At 41.2% G+C, this 16,426-nt stretch overlaps 1 protein-coding gene across 1 annotated transcript in view; it reads right to left on the bottom strand.

The window, feature by feature from the left end:
- Positions 1 to 7,070, bottom strand: part of CHSY3 (chondroitin sulfate synthase 3) — a 280,405-nt gene extending 273,335 nt beyond the window's left edge. Inside the window, exons 1-2 of the mRNA XM_053567309.1 lie at positions 5,927 to 7,070; positions 2,567 to 2,850 (exon numbers count right to left, since the gene is read on the bottom strand). Coding sequence (XP_053423284.1) covers positions 2,567 to 2,850; positions 5,927 to 6,731 — 1,089 coding nt within the window. The 5' untranslated portion in view covers positions 6,732 to 7,070. The remainder of the gene's footprint in view (positions 1 to 2,566; positions 2,851 to 5,926) is intronic.
- Between the last annotated feature and the right edge of the window lie 9,356 nt (positions 7,071 to 16,426).

The raw sequence follows: 16,426 nt of genomic DNA, 5'->3' as shown, positions 1-16,426 counted from the left end.
AATTTACGTGACCAGGTGTGAAATCTCACCTTTACTGAGGATCCAACTCAGAATATCTTTCCAAGCAATACGAACAGTATCATAGATGCCTGTTGACACCATTTCAACTAGCGTAGAATCTGGACTAAAACTCAATGCGTGGGATTTGTGTATGTCATCTCCTAGTTTGGCTGTGCCCAAATGATCTATTCAGGTGTCTCAAGAAACACAGAACACTCCCTAGTGTTAAAATTCTTAGATAAAATATTCTTTATATATTTATCTTTAGTAATTTTATAAACAAATGCTGTTGAATATGCCTCTTGATAATAAATTTTCCATTGTTGCTTTACCCTACGTGGTGACTTTGTATTAGTGTTAAATCAATGCTTCCTTTAAATTAATGCTGGTTAAATAAATAGCTCCTTTAAAGACTGAAATTCCAAAACAAAGTTAAATTCCATATTATAGCCTGGCAAAACATAAAGTCTTTCTACAACATTCTACAATAACATTTTTCTGGAAAATATTTACTGATTCTAGAAAAGATGTTGAAATGATTTCTCTTACCTAGTTAACAAACCAGGGATGGACAAGTGTTAGTCTACATTCAAATGCATTGTGAAAAGTTAATGAAAATGTTGTGTTCACCAAGTTACCACTCATAAGACTCAGAGTTCTTTTCTCTCTCCTTTAACATCGGTTAATAAAACGGTCTAAGATTCCACTTACTCTTAACAGGGAGGGTACATATCTGTGATAACTTTTCTTCATTTAACCAGTACAAATACATATATCATGAATAAAACAGAAAATCAGTTCTTGAAATTGCAGGTCACCTGAGCATATCTGACTTTTCTTGGAACAAAAATGGGTAGTGTGCTTTGTGAAGATTAGACCTTCACAGGATAATCAATGGGAACTCTAAAACTTTGTATGTAATATTAAGACAACAAAGCATCAAATAAAACATAACAATTTCCTATGTTTATTGTTAATTACAGATGACTTTTTTTAGTCATACACAGTAAATGTCTATAAATAATGCCTTTATGTAAACAAAATCATTTGAATGATTTCTGTACTGAACATTTACTTTTGCTTTTAGATACTTTATCAAATAAAGAAAAATATTTTTATTGAATTTATTCTAAGTTATCTATATTTGTACAAACTTTTTTTTTTTTGGCCGGGACTGGGTTTGAACCCGCCACCTACGGCATATGGGACTGGCACCCTACTCCTTGAGCCATAGGCGCCGCCCATGTACAAACTTTTATTTTAAAGGGTAGCTGTAGGATAGTTGTATAAAAGAAAAATTAGTATTTATTATCAAGTGGAATTAGCTATGTGATAATTTTTAATTTTCATGATTCCTATTCCAAATAACTAGTTACGAACAATTTTTACTTTCTGTAATAAATATACAAAATATTTCACCAAAGTATAAATAATATTAAGTATAAAAAAAGAAATCACATTTAAAGTGGGATTACACTTCTAAAAGAAAAATAAATGGAATGGTGTAACTGAGGTACAATGACTTCAAACGGAATATAGTTTCATAAAATTTTTCTTCTAAGATCAGTAACATGAAAAAATTGAAAAGACAAGCAAATAAGATATAATTTACAGAAGTATACACTGGTTAGCTAAAATATTATTTAACTTAAATCACTTGAAAACCAAACTATATTGAAACTAGAATACATTATTTAAACGTTAAGTCCTTTTTCAATAAGATTATCTTTTAGGAAATCTATTTTAAATAAAAATTTATTTCATTATAAAATCAATTTCCGAAGGAATACAAATCCAAGAGTATTTCATAAATCTAACCACTACTATTATATAAAACTAACTACTACGGCTCATATCACTTAAATAATGATTGCTGTTCAGAAAATGGCATGAGAGAAGACATAACCAAATTCTAGGGAACCTATCAAAAATATTCATCTGTTACCTCACATCTTCAAACTTCTATTTTTTCCATAACTCTTTCTTTTAGATGTCCAACAAATTATCAAAGTGATTAAAATTTTATGAATAAATATATCACAAGTAATACATTCTTAGTTAACTTTTCCTATGCTTTTTATAAAATATGTTAAAGTTCCATTTCAAAATCTTCAAAGAAACTTCAGATTTTAACTATTTTAACCCAAAGAGATGCCATGACATACCTATACCGCCCAAATTAAAAAAAAATAAAAGACACAGTACCAATGCTAAAAGCTACAGCTGAAAGAATAAAATGAATCCTTTTGTTAGAGACAGGAAATGGATAAGCATGTGCAATAAACACCAATAAAACAATTAAAGGGAGGAAATAGCATCTTCCAGATATGTGACTATATAAATAAGCTGCTGCTTAAAGTTCAGGGTCATGCTAATAACAAAGCCTCATACAGCTTTAGACCTACTAAGAAAGGTATCTCTCACAATCATTCTGGTATTCGTAAAAGGCTGCTACTATCATTTTCAAGTAAATACAAAGATACAGTAAGACCAGAATCACTGTCCCAGACTGTAAAATGGCATGCATCTGTAGTACATGAACATTTCATCACAGCTCAAGGCTTACCTCATAAGACCAGACACACTGAGTCCCGCCAAAACGGCGAACACATCTTCCTACTTCCACGTCCTCGTGAGTCGTGTACATTTCTCTAAGGCATTCACCAATGTGTGGCACCATCCTCTTGAGAACTTCTCGACTGAAGATCATGCCAGGTCCTCCCATACAAAAGTTCTCACCAGGCTCCAGCCCCAGCTTTCCAAGCTCTTCAATATTCCCCAGGCCAGTCTGTCCCAGGTAGAGAGGCTTGCTGCTATTCAGGGATCTAAGAAACTCTTCTAACTTATCACCTACAAAAAAAGAAAGGCAACAATCACTACTTTTCCTTATTTCATCATTATTTATTATCTATAAGGTAAAGGACAGAAATTTCAAGGTTATGCTTAAAATCCTCACAAGTCACAAGAAAAACCTCTCTCAACAGTCTATTATTTTTAAATACTAATTTACAGCTATTAATTAAATCAAAATAAAATTTTATCAACTTCTGGTCAAGGTCATTGCGGAAACATAACAAGTCTAACAATCATCAGTTTTTCTGTAAAAGGTGAAATAATGATGAGAATAAAGAACTGTTCTTAATACATTCAAAATAGAAAAGAACCCAAAATATAAATTAAGTATTGATATTTAGCACTGTTTTGGCAGACTGCTGATGTCTAATAATTTTTTTTCCTGATAATTGATTCAGTTCAGTGCTTCATCATTAACTAAACTTTAATCATATACAATCCATAAAGTTTTGGAGAATGTTAGAATCAAACCTGTTGGGGTTAACTTGAGAAGGCACCTTTTTTTTTTTTTTTGTAGAGACAGAGCCTCACTTTATGGCCCTCGGCAGAGTGCCGTGGCCTCACACAGCTCACAGCAACCTCCAACTCCTGGGCTTAAGCGATTCTCCTGCCTCAGCCTCCCGAGCAGCTGGGACCACAGGCGCCCACCACAACGCCCGGCTATTTTTTGGTTGCAGTTTGGCCGGGGCCGGGTTTGAACCCGCCACCCTCGGCATATGGGGCCGGCGCCCTACCGACTGAGCCACAGGCGCCGCCCGAGAAGGCACCTTTTTAAAAGAAAATTACAGTTGTTAAAAATTAAATCATGTAATTTGTTTCACTTGTAGATTGTAAGTTCATCAAGAAAAACCACTTTAAAATTTTGTAGCCAAAACCGTTCAAAAGCATGTAGTATCCTATGACGTGATACCCTGGAATGAAAATCATCTTTTTCATAATCTCAGTCAGCATCTTTACTACTAGTTTTGATGAGTAAGGCGTCTACAGTCATTATCTTGACCCCAGCCTTGCTCCCTGGGCCTTAATGAGTTTCAGCTGACTATTACTAGGTTCTTAATAAAAAATGCATTTCATTGTTAATAGAAAAGTAAAGAATATGGCATCTCAAGGTTCTGAAGGACAATCTTTTAAACCATTAAAACAAATGACAAAAATAGGTATTGTTAATGCATTTCAGAAATACTCTGCAAAGTGTGGCAAAGTTTTTTGACAGGAAATCTTTGTGATTTTAATTAGTCACAGAATATAAGGAACTATATAAGGTAGTGGAAGCTATTTTCTTTAAATCAATCCTAAATAGCATCTATCAGAAATACATTTAGTAAAAGACCACTCTATTTTTATACCCAATTATCAGACTTTTTTTTTTTTTTTTTTGCAGTTTTGGCCAAGGCTGGGTTTGAACCCACCACCTCTGGCATATGGGGCCGGCGCCCTACTCCTTTGAGCCACAGGTCCCAATTATCAGACTCTCTTTTTCTTTCCTTCCTTCCTTCCTTCCTTCCTTCCTTCCTTCCTTCCTTCCTTCCTTCCTTCCTTCCTTCCTCCCTCCCTCCCTCCCTCCCTCCCTCCCTCCCTCCCTCCCTCCCTCCCTCCCTCCCTCCTTCCCTCCCTTTCTTTTCTTTCTTTCTTTCTTTTTTTTTTGTAGAGACAGAGTCTCACTGCCGCCCTCGGGTAGAGTGCCGTGGTGTCACACGGCTCACAGCAACCTCCAGCTCTTGGGCTTCCGCGAGTCTCCTGCCTCAGCCTCCCGAGCAGCTGGGACTACAGGCGCCCGCCACAACGCCCACTTTCTTATTCCAACTAGCCCTACAGTGATTTCTTTCTTCCTCATTCAAACCCAAAAGATCTCTAGTTACTAACTTACACTAGCTCTTTGTGCCAAAACAGGACAATTGGGTTAAATTTTTTATGTGTTTGTTTTTCCTTGCATATGTGACAGGTACTGCCTGGATTAGGATAAAACAATGAGACTACAAGTATTAGCAGAAACATACATAAACTAAGGAAGGGCTGCCCCCCTTTGACCAAGAAGCTAGGAAATGTGCAAAGCTGAGAGAAATCGTCCTCAGGCACAACCCTGCTACTTCCCTTGGGTTCCTCTGCATCTCAACAAACTGGCTGGTTTGGAAAGCTTTACTTCTCTGATCAGCTGAGTTTAGAAATTCTCTGGCCAGAGCTGCCCACACTTGGGGAAAAGGACCGCGCCTCTTTTTAAACTGACAAGAAAGTTCTCTTGTGCTGTGGCTGCATGTGGTTCTGGGAAGGACTTCCAGGCTTTGCTTATCCCCGCAGCCACCAAGGTGCACTGGAAAGGATCCAGGACTAGTATGTGCTAGGACAGCCTGGAGCTCCCGGGTTCTGGATAGTCGTCCCCACCGTTAATTCCCGACAACACGCCCATCCTCGGGGGGCGGGGGGTAGTGAAGGGTGAGGGGCAGCTGGGTGCTGCGCTGTAGCGGCTGGAAGAGCCGCGAGCCCGGGCGCTGGGAGTGTTCAGGACTCCCAGGGAGTGGTGAGTCAAAGGGAAGGAAACCCACCGGGAAGGGTCCGGGACAAGGAAGATGATTTCTCAACCTCAGCTGTTCTGAAAGTGCACTAGATCCAGTTTAAACAAAAGAGCACGGGATTAAAACAAGAACACCAGCTCTCCTATCCTGCCCTAGCCGGCAGCCTCCGTCCGCTCGTCCTCCACCCAGGACACGCCCCTCTTGCACCGATTCGGTTTAACCACTACCAGAAGCTTTCAAAGGAGGGCGGAGCGGGAATGGCCTTCGGTGTACCCCTCCGGTCCCTTTTCCCACCTCTCCCACACCAGACCAGTGCTAGGCGGAACCGAGAAAAGCGATAGTAAGGAAGGCGAGTGAAGGCAGGCAGGCGTGCGGATGGTTCACGCCGCCGAAGAGGCCAGGAATAGTGGGCGGGCGCGAGGTGGGGACCGCAGGCCCGGGGCCGCGGGAGCCGGCAGCACGTGTCGGCAGAGAGGCAAGGCGGGGTCTGGGCAGGGGCTGGGGCAGGTGGTGAGGAGCAATCCGGGAGGCGGGCAGGCGGGAAAGCCGGCCTGGGAGGTCACCTTTAATGTAGACATCATCGTCGGCGCGCATGAACCACTCGTACTTGTCCAGGTAGTGGTCGTGCATGTACTTGATCATCATGAAGGACTTCTTCTGGGGAGGATACGAGTCATCCACCCCCGGCAGCTCGACGACAGGCAGGGGTGGCGGGGGCTGGCCGAGCCCGGCGTTGGGGGACTGCTGGCTGGAAAAGAACTCCACGCGACCAGGGATGAAACGTGCCCAGGTCCGCTGCGCCGCCAGAGCGCGGCTGCCCAGGTACTTCTGCGCGGTCATCACCCCCACGTACAGGAAGCCCCGGGGTCGGGCGCTCGGAGCGGCGGCACCCCAGTCCCCGCTGCCGTTGTGGCTACTCCCTGGCCGGCCGCCTCTCCGCTGCCCAGCGCCTCCGTCCTCCTCCTCGGGTTCCCCCTCGGCCGCCGGAGCGCCGGGAAGCCCTGTCGCGCCCTCGGGCTCACGTCCTCGCCGCCGCTGCTGCAGGGAAGGTGGCTGTTGCCAGGGGCTGCTTCGAAAATTGGTGTTCCCGGGAGCTGCCTCGCGCAGCTGTACCCCCTGGAGCTCCTGGCGCGCGGGGGACGGCAACTGCTCGTGCCGCGGCCGGGACTGGGGCTGGAGGAGCGGCTGCTGCGCTCCGGCGCCGGGGCCAGGTGCCAAGCGGCCGTAGTAGGAGCAGAGGCTGGAGCCCCGTCTCTTTCTCTCGCTCAGCTCCGCCACCCTGGGGGCGATGAGCCAGGACGCGGCGGTGAAGCCCAGCACCAGCCCCAATGCCACGCTCATCCACGGGCGGCGGGAGCGCACCGCCATCGCGGCTGCCCCGGGCGCCGACGCTAGCTGGGCGGCCTCGGCGCGGCGCGCGGGTCCCCCGGCTCGCACGCGCCCCTCCTCGGCCTCCGCGCCCCCAGCCCCGGCCGCAGCCCGCCGCCGGGGCGCCGCCGCTGGTCCTGGGTCGAGCGCGCCGGACGCCTCGCGCGCCGCGGGCTGGAGCTGCCGGCCGGGGCTCCCCGCGCCGCTCTCGGCCGGGCTGTGCGCGAGGCTCGGGAGTGAAACTTCTCCCGGCGGCGGCGGCGGCCGCGAGAGGAGCTGCAGGAGGAGGAGGAGCGGCGGCGGCGGCAACGCGTCCGCTCCTCGGCTGCCACCCTGTCACTGGCGCGCCTGGTCCCTCCCTCCTGCCTCCTTCCCGAGCCCCCGCCCTCGCTCCCCGCCTCCCGCTCCCCCCGCCGCCGAGCGCCGGACTGGCCCGAAGGAGGAGCCGCGAGCTCCGCGGTCGCCGGGTGGAGGGAAGCGCGGGCCACGGTACTTCCCCGTCACCCGCCCCACGACGCGCCCAGTCCGCCCCTCAGTCCAGACCCGGCCTCCTCTCCGGAAGGAAACGGTCCCTGTCGGGCCGCCCCCTCGCGTCTCCTCCCCGGCTCCCGCTCTTCGTCCCGTTTCACGTCCCGTCCCGCCCCTCCGCCAGCCTCCCGACACTCGCGTCCGGGGGCTCCACTGCCCTCCTCCAGGCGCGTCCCGCTCCACCGACCTCATGGGCGGAGCTCGGTTCCCCGAGCTTTGGGCGACCGCGGTCATCTCGCTCCGGGATCTGCTCCCCAGGCCCACAGCCCCTGACGTCCTGGGTGTGACCCTTCCCCACCGCCCCGCACCGGTCCGCCAGCGCGCAGCTCCACGCGGTTTTGATCTCTCACGTTGCGCTCACCGCAGCCCCTCTCTGTACTCGGAGTCCCACTGTCTGCTCAGGAAACCATCTGCGCCATCCCAGCACCTCTCCTCCCAGCCTAACTCCCATCTACCTGCATTCTTCACCACTCCTCCCCAGTCTTAGACAGAAGCACCACTGTCACTTGGTGTCTCCCTAAGAAAATCTCAAGGAAATTGGAGAAACCTATCTTAAAAGGCTGAGGGAGATGATAGTGAGTCTGGGTTCGATCTCCAAAGAACATGAACATTCCATGTTCTCCACCTGTTGAATTGGGCGATGGGGGCTGCTGAACGGCCCCCTCCTCGGACCTCCTCGTGATGGTTTCTTGTCTAGAACGAACCATGAACTATTTCCAGTCTTCACAGAAGACGTGCTCGGCGGACTAAGGAATGGTGGAGAGATGCGAAGAATAGACAAGGCCGATACCCCGAACTAAGGAATTCTTACCCCTTCAAAATAAACGAAGTTAATCAGAAATTAAAAGAGAAGCTATAACTGTTATTTTTGCCGATAAACTTCTATTTTCTTAGGCAATGACAGGAAAATTGTTACCTCTTCGAAGAAGGAGGAAAAATCTCCAGCAACAGAATCTCTAAAGATAAATTGTATTAGCCAAAATCATTGTAAGTTAGTTACCTGATGAAGAAATTACCTAAAGATGTATAGCATTTTAAGAAGGGAATATTGAAAAATATCTAACTATAGTCTGGGGTGCACTTGGCATCCCTAGACCTTCCTTCCTGTCAAATTGCAGCTTTCTGTTTTAGACATCAAAGGCAAGGGATGGTATTGAATGGCATTAGACATAATGGCTCGGTCCAGCCAGTTGCTGGCAGCAGCCCTGGAACAGTGGGCCTGCCTGAGCCCTTGGAGGAATGGTTCTTTCCACACCAGTCACTATGAGCACGTCTGACTGAATGTTTCGTCTGCTGGACAATGAAGTTCCTTTTCCAGGTCTATGTCTTGCCCAGAGACACTTGGGAATTCAGATTATTGGATTCTTTCACAGCTGCGAATTTTAGTTAGAACACACAACTAGTCAAGCCAACAGACCCCTCCTGGTTTAAATAAATATATTCCCAAGGACATTTTTAAACTTTCCAGAATGGTGCTATTCAATAGAACTTTCCCTGTAATGGAAATATTTTTTCTCTGCATTGCCTAATAAGGGAGCCACTACTCACATATGATTATGAAGCACTTAAAATATGGCTAGTTGATAAAATGAATTTTCAGTTTTATTTCATTTTAATCAATGTTTTATTTAAATAGCCCCATGTGGCTGGGACCTACCTGTTGGACAGCACCTGTCCAGAGGATTTCCCTTGGGCCACCTACATGCTAACCTACCCCATGCTGCAGTATTCATCTGGGCTTTATTCTTAATGGGTGCCAATCGTGTTGCTGATCTGCAAAATTATTTATTCTCATTGGGCACAAATATCCCACCCATCAAGTTTTTATAATATTTGGGCAAGGAGTTAATCTTAGTCATTAATTTACTTGACAAACATGTATTAGAGTTTAAACATGAGATGAGGTAGAAGGCTGGGGACACAGGGACGTCCACAAATTATTCACTGCTTCCCATCATGAAGCTTATAGTGCAATGAAAAACACAGACATTCAATGTTGCACTATAAAATGAATTACGGTGGTCATAAATGCTAGGAGGGGAAAATGTAGAATAGTCTGAGACGGTAATTATAGGAGCATCTAATTTAGTCTGGGAATTAGGGATAATACTGGGAAGCATTCAAATAAAACAGAAAATATTGAAGTGATGTTCCATACTAGCTAAGTGACCTTTGTCAATTTGTTCATGTTCCCTGAGCTTTAGGTTTCTCTCCTGGAAGTATTGAGATACTATATGTAAGTGCTTAGTACAAGGCCTCGCTCTTCACAGATATTTGGGAAATGTTGGTTCTCCTTGTTTTTCAAGCCCTTCCTTTATGATAAAATCTCACATAAGTATCATCTTATTTTTTATGATATTTTATCTTTTTATTTATTTAACAAATACTTTATATCTACTGTAGGGCAGACACTATTATCAAGAAACAGGAGTGGAGATAACAGACAAAGCCCTTATTTCATGGGAGCTGTATTCTTCTAAAAGGTGATTACATACACAGAGACTTGCTTTCCTGTCCTCCCTAAATCCTTTAGCAATTTCAGGCATGTCCATATTCGACTATTGTAACATATCCATCATTTGCTATCTTCTCTGCGTTACAGCTATTAAAATGTAAGGTATCATCTGTATTCAAGTTGAAGGCAAAGTTCTTCCGTAGAAGTTGTTTTCCTGGCTTTGGAATAGCGCTGATGTCAACTATCCCGGACCAAATCTAATAAATAAGTGCATACAATATGTTGGTCGATAAGTGTTTTGAAAAATAGAGGAGAGTGGGAGGGAATAGCCAACACAAATGCTTTGATTCAGACATGACATATTGAGGAATGGCAGAGGCCAAAGCAGTTTGGAAATGGGAAGGAGCTGGTAACTTGCTGATAATTTAGTCGGATGCTATCCAATGAAATGATAGTGTAAGCCACAAATGCAAGTCATGGAATTTAAATTATTCTAGTAGCCACATTTAAAAACTAACAGATGAAATCAATAAATAATTTTAATACTTTTTATGCAACTTAATATATACAAAATATCATTCTAACAGGGAATCAATATTGAAGGATTGCATTATTTTTACATTGTTGGTGTTAGTTTCTCAAAACCATTGTGTATCTTCCACTTACAGCACTCCTCAATTCACAAACTCACGTTTCAAATGTTCAATAGACACATGTGGCTAGGGGCCACCATATCGGACAATGCATATTTAGGGCTTAGAGATATTCATAAAGACTGGCTTTTATTCTACTTGATAACAAAGGTGTTGCATAGAGTGATGATATGATGTTTATTTATATTTTAAAAGGATGACTCTAGCTCCTATGGGGAGAAGAAACTGGATAAGGGCAAAGTTAGAATCGGAGAAGCATTCAAAACATTATTGAAGTGACCCTATCATTTTGGAATAGAAGAAAATAAATTATTTTTTTATCCCACAATGTCTGCACATTTTCCTTATTTGTTTTAAATACAAACTTCGGGTAAGTTTTTTGCTATGCATTTAACTTCAAATTTATTGTAATGCCTTATTATTTCCCGAAGTCAGTGAGGTGATTTTGTCAAATACACTTTAATTTTGAAGATACCTAAATTTGAGTGTAGATAATTTCCTGGGAAATCTTTACCAAGGACTAACTTTTTTTACTTAAAATAAAGTAATAAGCTTTAGGATTAATTTAAGGAAAAGCACTCCAATTCGTTAAGAGGGCTGGTGATGGACGAATTTGTATATCTCTTTATTACTTACGAAGAGTAAACATGACTGCATTACCAAAATATAGCAAGAGCTGTATACTGTGCTAGAAGAGAGAATACACAAATGCAAATAATTTTAATCTCTCTAGCCAAAAATGTCTGAATGTCAATAGTGTACTTGTGAACTACCTTATAAAATCTCTGAAAAGTGCCTCCGTAGAAAATTTGAGAAAACCAAAACAAGACCTCCTAAAATTATAATTGTTTACAGAGACAACTACAAAACTTGCTTTTCTGTCCTCCCTAAATCCTTTAACAATTTCAGACATGTCCATATTTGACTATTATAACATGTCGATCATTTGCTATCTTCTCTGCCCTAAAGCTATTAAAATGTAAGGTATCATCTGTATTCAAGTTGAAGGCAGAGTTCTTCCTTAGAGGTTGTTTTCCTGGCTTTGGAATAGCACTGATGTCAAGTATCCCAGACCAAATCTAACATACTCTCTGTGCTGACTTCTCTGAGGGTACTACACTGCTACACTGAATATGTGAACTAATCCGAAAGAGTTAGCAGTGACTTTCAAATCACAGAAAAGATACAAATGACCTTGAAGGGGGGGTCAGGGTAAATTGTAGTTTGGTCAATTATGAAAGTTAAAATTAAATATTCAAATGAATGGTTCAGCATGCTTTTGTTACACAGTATAATCAAGTTTTGACTGTTATTGACACTTGTATTCAGCATTGTACTAGGCTATTTTGAATGTTCTCATTTTTTTCTTGACAGATCAAGGCTGAATTGACTTCATTTGTGTGAAGCAACTGTGGCATCTAGTGGTTAATAATCATAATGGTAACTCAGTTTATTTCTAAGGGATAAATTATATTATAAAATATTTTCTATATTGCCAAGGAATATTGTAATCAGAGAGACATAAGCTAACCCATTTGATTATAAAATTATTTTTCCAGAAATCAGCACATGAGGAGATGATCAAAATTTACATACTAAAATGTGCAATGGCAATTATTTAGAGCAGATTATAAAACTACGTAGGTGTCAGGGCCTAATATCAATCTACATTTAGTTAAATACCATGAAAATGTTGTAGTTAATCATTTTAACACTAATTAGATATCTGATGGCAGCATTATGAATTATTAATTTTTTGTGTAATAGTGGTATTGAAACTTTGATTTTTTCAAAAATGGGTTTTATTGTGAGAAGTATGTAGTGAAATGTTGATAGATGAACTGGTATGAGGTCTGAGATTCAAATACCATTTGATGGAGGGTGGTGCTAATAGATGTTGATGTGAATGGTCCTGATTGGAGGATGGTGCTAATGGATGTTGATATGAATGGTCCTGATTGGAGGATGGTTCTAATGGAAGTTGAAGTGAATCCTCCTGATTGTCCAGCTAGTGATTACTATTGGATGAGTAATCACCTTTGATAAATTCAAAATTCTCTATAGTAAAAAGTTTAAAGAAAATACTGCATTTATTTAAGACCAGCACGGGATGTTTATTTTTTATAGATTTATCTGACCTAGAGATATTCAAACAATCAATGAGAACACCAACTGAAAATAAAAGAATGAGACCTCTGCTGTTGCTTAAGAAAGGGGCAAAAGGTGACCATATTGAAATTAAAACGCTCCCTTCTTTCATCCCCTCTTGGTCCCAATAGCAATCTCTTGGACATATGCAAAATTTCCAATCAAGCTTTAAAAAGAAAGAGTAGGCACTATTTATATGCAAGATTTTATTTTTTTTTTTAAGTAGTAATAATTTGTCATTAGGCAGTAGACTGCAAAGTCTTCAGAGTTCTTTATCGACAATCTGAATTTATTCCAAAAGACTTTATTTTTAATTTTCTCCTTTTCCTACTTTCCTAAAATATTAATTATCTCCAATTCAATATTTTCTGTCTTCAGAAGCATAAAATAAAATGCATGTGCCACCTTCCTTCTGTTCCTTTAATTTTCGCCTCCCATTAATTAATTACTTGTTTTCATTTCCTGTGCTATGGATCAGTGCTGTTCAACAGAAATAGACTATTATCCATACATGTCATTTAAAATTTTCTAGTAACCACATTTAAAAAAGTAAAATCGGGTGAAAATAATCTTAATAACATCTTTTATTTCACTTTACTCAATATATCCTGTTCTAGTAAAGAGTAAAATTGTAGATATTAGGGTCTGGGAAGGGTAGGACGGTAGGATGGGGAGCAGCTGGTTAATGGATACATCTTTACAGCTACATAGGTGGAAAAAGTTGAATTCTGCAGCACTAGAGGATGAATATAGTTAATTTGAATTTCTTATAATTTTCATAAAGCAAAAAGAGAGAATTCTGAATGCTCACAACACAAAGATCAAATAAAGGCATGAGTGATGAATATCCTTATTACCCTGATTCAATCATTATGTACTGAAATATCACTGAATATTCCATAAATATGTACAATTATTATGTGTCGACTAAAAATAAAAGGGCAGAGAAAGGAAAGATATATATATATGCACATAAATAGTTTATCTTCAGTTCTATTATTAAACCTAAAAATATACTTTTTGAATAAAAAAGAGATAATCAGATTTCAAACACTTAAAGGATTCATTATGCTGCTTCTTAAGTATCAATATATGAATATACTGCATACTGGTACATACAAATATATATATGTATGCATGTGTGTGTATATGTAGAAACAGTGTGCATATGTGTCTATATCACACACTATATATACATATACATATATACAAAATCTTTATAGCCACACCATCATTACAAAATAAACACAAGAGGAGAGATTACACATCTTCCCTTTTCTGTAATGACTAATCTTAGTAAATTTTAGGAAATTTTACTAGGATGGAGAAGAGGTAAGATACCACATCTCTTAATCCATTTTCAAGGGAGCATACTTAGGGTTAGCAAATTGAGTGTCCTATCTAAGATTATGTATCTTGAGTAGGTGAGGCAGGAATAGTTTAAAATTTGTTTTAAGTCTGCTGCATATAGCAGTGGAGTTTTATTTTCACTTTTTTTTCTTTTTGCATGGATAGCTCTTGAAAAGAAATGGCAGGATGCATGTTCTGAGACAAATATAATTTGGATTATTCTAGAATTTTTGAGTCTAATTTGTATCCAGTAACAAGTTAGTATCTTTAACAAATCGGGGGGTATATGCTTCTCATTTCTAGAAAAATAAACGGCAGAGCGATGCATCATCTAAAATTCCAACCATTTTATATTATCATGTCAAAAAAAGAATGTGATCAATAAGTTAATTCTAGGATTGGACAGCCATAAAATCTTGTGAGGAAAAAAGATAATATTGCCATACCCATAAAGATGAAGGTGCGATGATTTGTCTTTTAATGCCTTTTGAAGTTAGGAATAGAGGGAAAGCTAAATCGAAATAAAGCTATGTGAACCAATTGAAAAAGGTACATTTCATAAATGAAACTCCAAGGTTCTTCCCTAGTGGTCATCATTTAGAAATCGCTACAAGAATATTGTGCTGGATGCAAAGTATGCGGTGCGGATTGGGGAACAGGAGTCGTGATGATACTTTCTCTCATTGGGCCCCTTGCACGTGGCTTTATCCCTAAATCTTTATTGGGCAGAACGAGGACGGAAAGAATAGCTTCAAGTATGGAATAAGAGCAAATGTGAGTCTTATAGTCATGTGATTTTGCAGCAATGCTTTCCACTTTGATCTCTGAATTGAGTACAAAGAGATTCAAAAGGAGCCATGACTGCAATGCCCCAGAATTAAGTGAGAGCTGGAGCTCACACTGAATTCTTAAGACCCCAGGGAAGGTCTGCTCACCACACCCTGCATTCTACACTCCACTCATTTTTGTTCTAGAGAGTTCTTCTCGTGTCTACCTTTACAGAAGCACACAGATATAATAACAATTTGAATCAGATTAAAATTAGATTTAGGTTTTAGTATTAGCAGCACAGAATTGGGACTTCAGCACACGGCATAGCTGTCAGAGTCAGCTCAAACTTTGCATGTAGAACCCAACTGGCCATGACAACTCACAAGTAATTAAACACTGGCACCTGGGTCAGTGGTTCTCAAAGGGAACCTACATAAGTATCGTAGTGCTTTTTTGTGGTACAGCTATTAATGGTAAATCTGAGCTCCTACTAAATCAGAATCCCTCGGGGTGGGAGACCAGGAATCCATGTTTATGACAAGATACCTAAGCAGTTCTTAAGCTTACTAAAGTTGGTAAACAGCTGTTTAAATTTTCCTTGATAACCAGGATAACAGCATTTATTGAATTCAGTAAACTAATACAAAATAAAAAAGGATTCTATCTTTTCAATGAAATTTAACCAATCTTAAATACACATGGACAGATAACTAAAATGCTGGGTTCTTCAGCCCCAAAATTATAAAAGAACCTTCATTCAGGATTTTTCCCCCAAAATTGAACGTGTATATACTTCCCTAAATCTTGGCATGCTGACTTTGAGATAAGAATTTGAAAGCAAGTAGTTTATTTGGAAAATGACGCCAGGGAATATTTCCTCAGAGTGGGAAAAAGGAAAAGAAAAGTAGCCAACAAAGGGTGAATTCTGAAGCCAGTTATCACTGGGGTTAACTAGGGTTTAATTTCACTTGAGAAATTCTGCTATTCAATATAGCCCATCACCTTAAGATTTCCCTCACTGGAAGAGAAAAGAAGTTGGAGTATTTGTACACAAATTCCTTTCAGACATTGATTAGGGGACAATAACTCCCCAGCCCTTCTAGCCTGCACCTTGCACAGTCAGAGTGGGCTCCCACAACCAGAGAAAGGCCTTCCATGAAGAGCTAACGGAGGAGCCTGTAGTTGGAAGATAGACCACGGGCAGGCACCGAAGTGGTTAGGGCAGGGAGAGGTGGGCAGGACTCTGACAGCCTCCACCACAGCTCACAAATTCAAAGTGACATTCACCCCTAAAGTCAAACTTTTGGAAATTTCTATACTACCGCAGACATAAGCCATGCAAGTAAGTAATTCTTATTATATACCAAGTAATATTTTCAAAAAATGTGTCTGGCCAATTTAGATTTCTTGTAATTGAAAAAAGAGACAGACTTCTTTATAAAACTATTAGAGCTATGAATGTTTTTCTAAGGCCATCCCCTACTCTCCTAGAGTAAGGCCATCTCACTACTAGAATTTTTGGTAGGGGACCACTGTAGCCATCCTTCCATGTCTTAGTTTTGGGGATATTCTTTGGCTATTTAAAAAAATTACCATGGAAAATTTCAAACATCTTAAACATACACAAAGTACATATTTGATCATCCGACTTCAATGCTTTTCAACCCTTGAGCAATCTTGTTTTATCTTTATCGGCACCCACTTAATTCCTGCTGGATTATTTTAAAGCAAATCGCAAACATGATACCATTTATCTGTAAATATTTCATTCAGTATATGTCTCTAAAAGA

Source organism: Nycticebus coucang, chromosome 17 (assembly GCF_027406575.1).
Source record: "Nycticebus coucang isolate mNycCou1 chromosome 17, mNycCou1.pri, whole genome shotgun sequence".
NCBI lineage: Eukaryota > Metazoa > Chordata > Mammalia > Primates > Lorisidae > Nycticebus > Nycticebus coucang.
The sequence above is the reverse complement of the archived record's forward strand: the minus strand, read 5'-3'. Positions and strand labels throughout refer to the sequence as shown.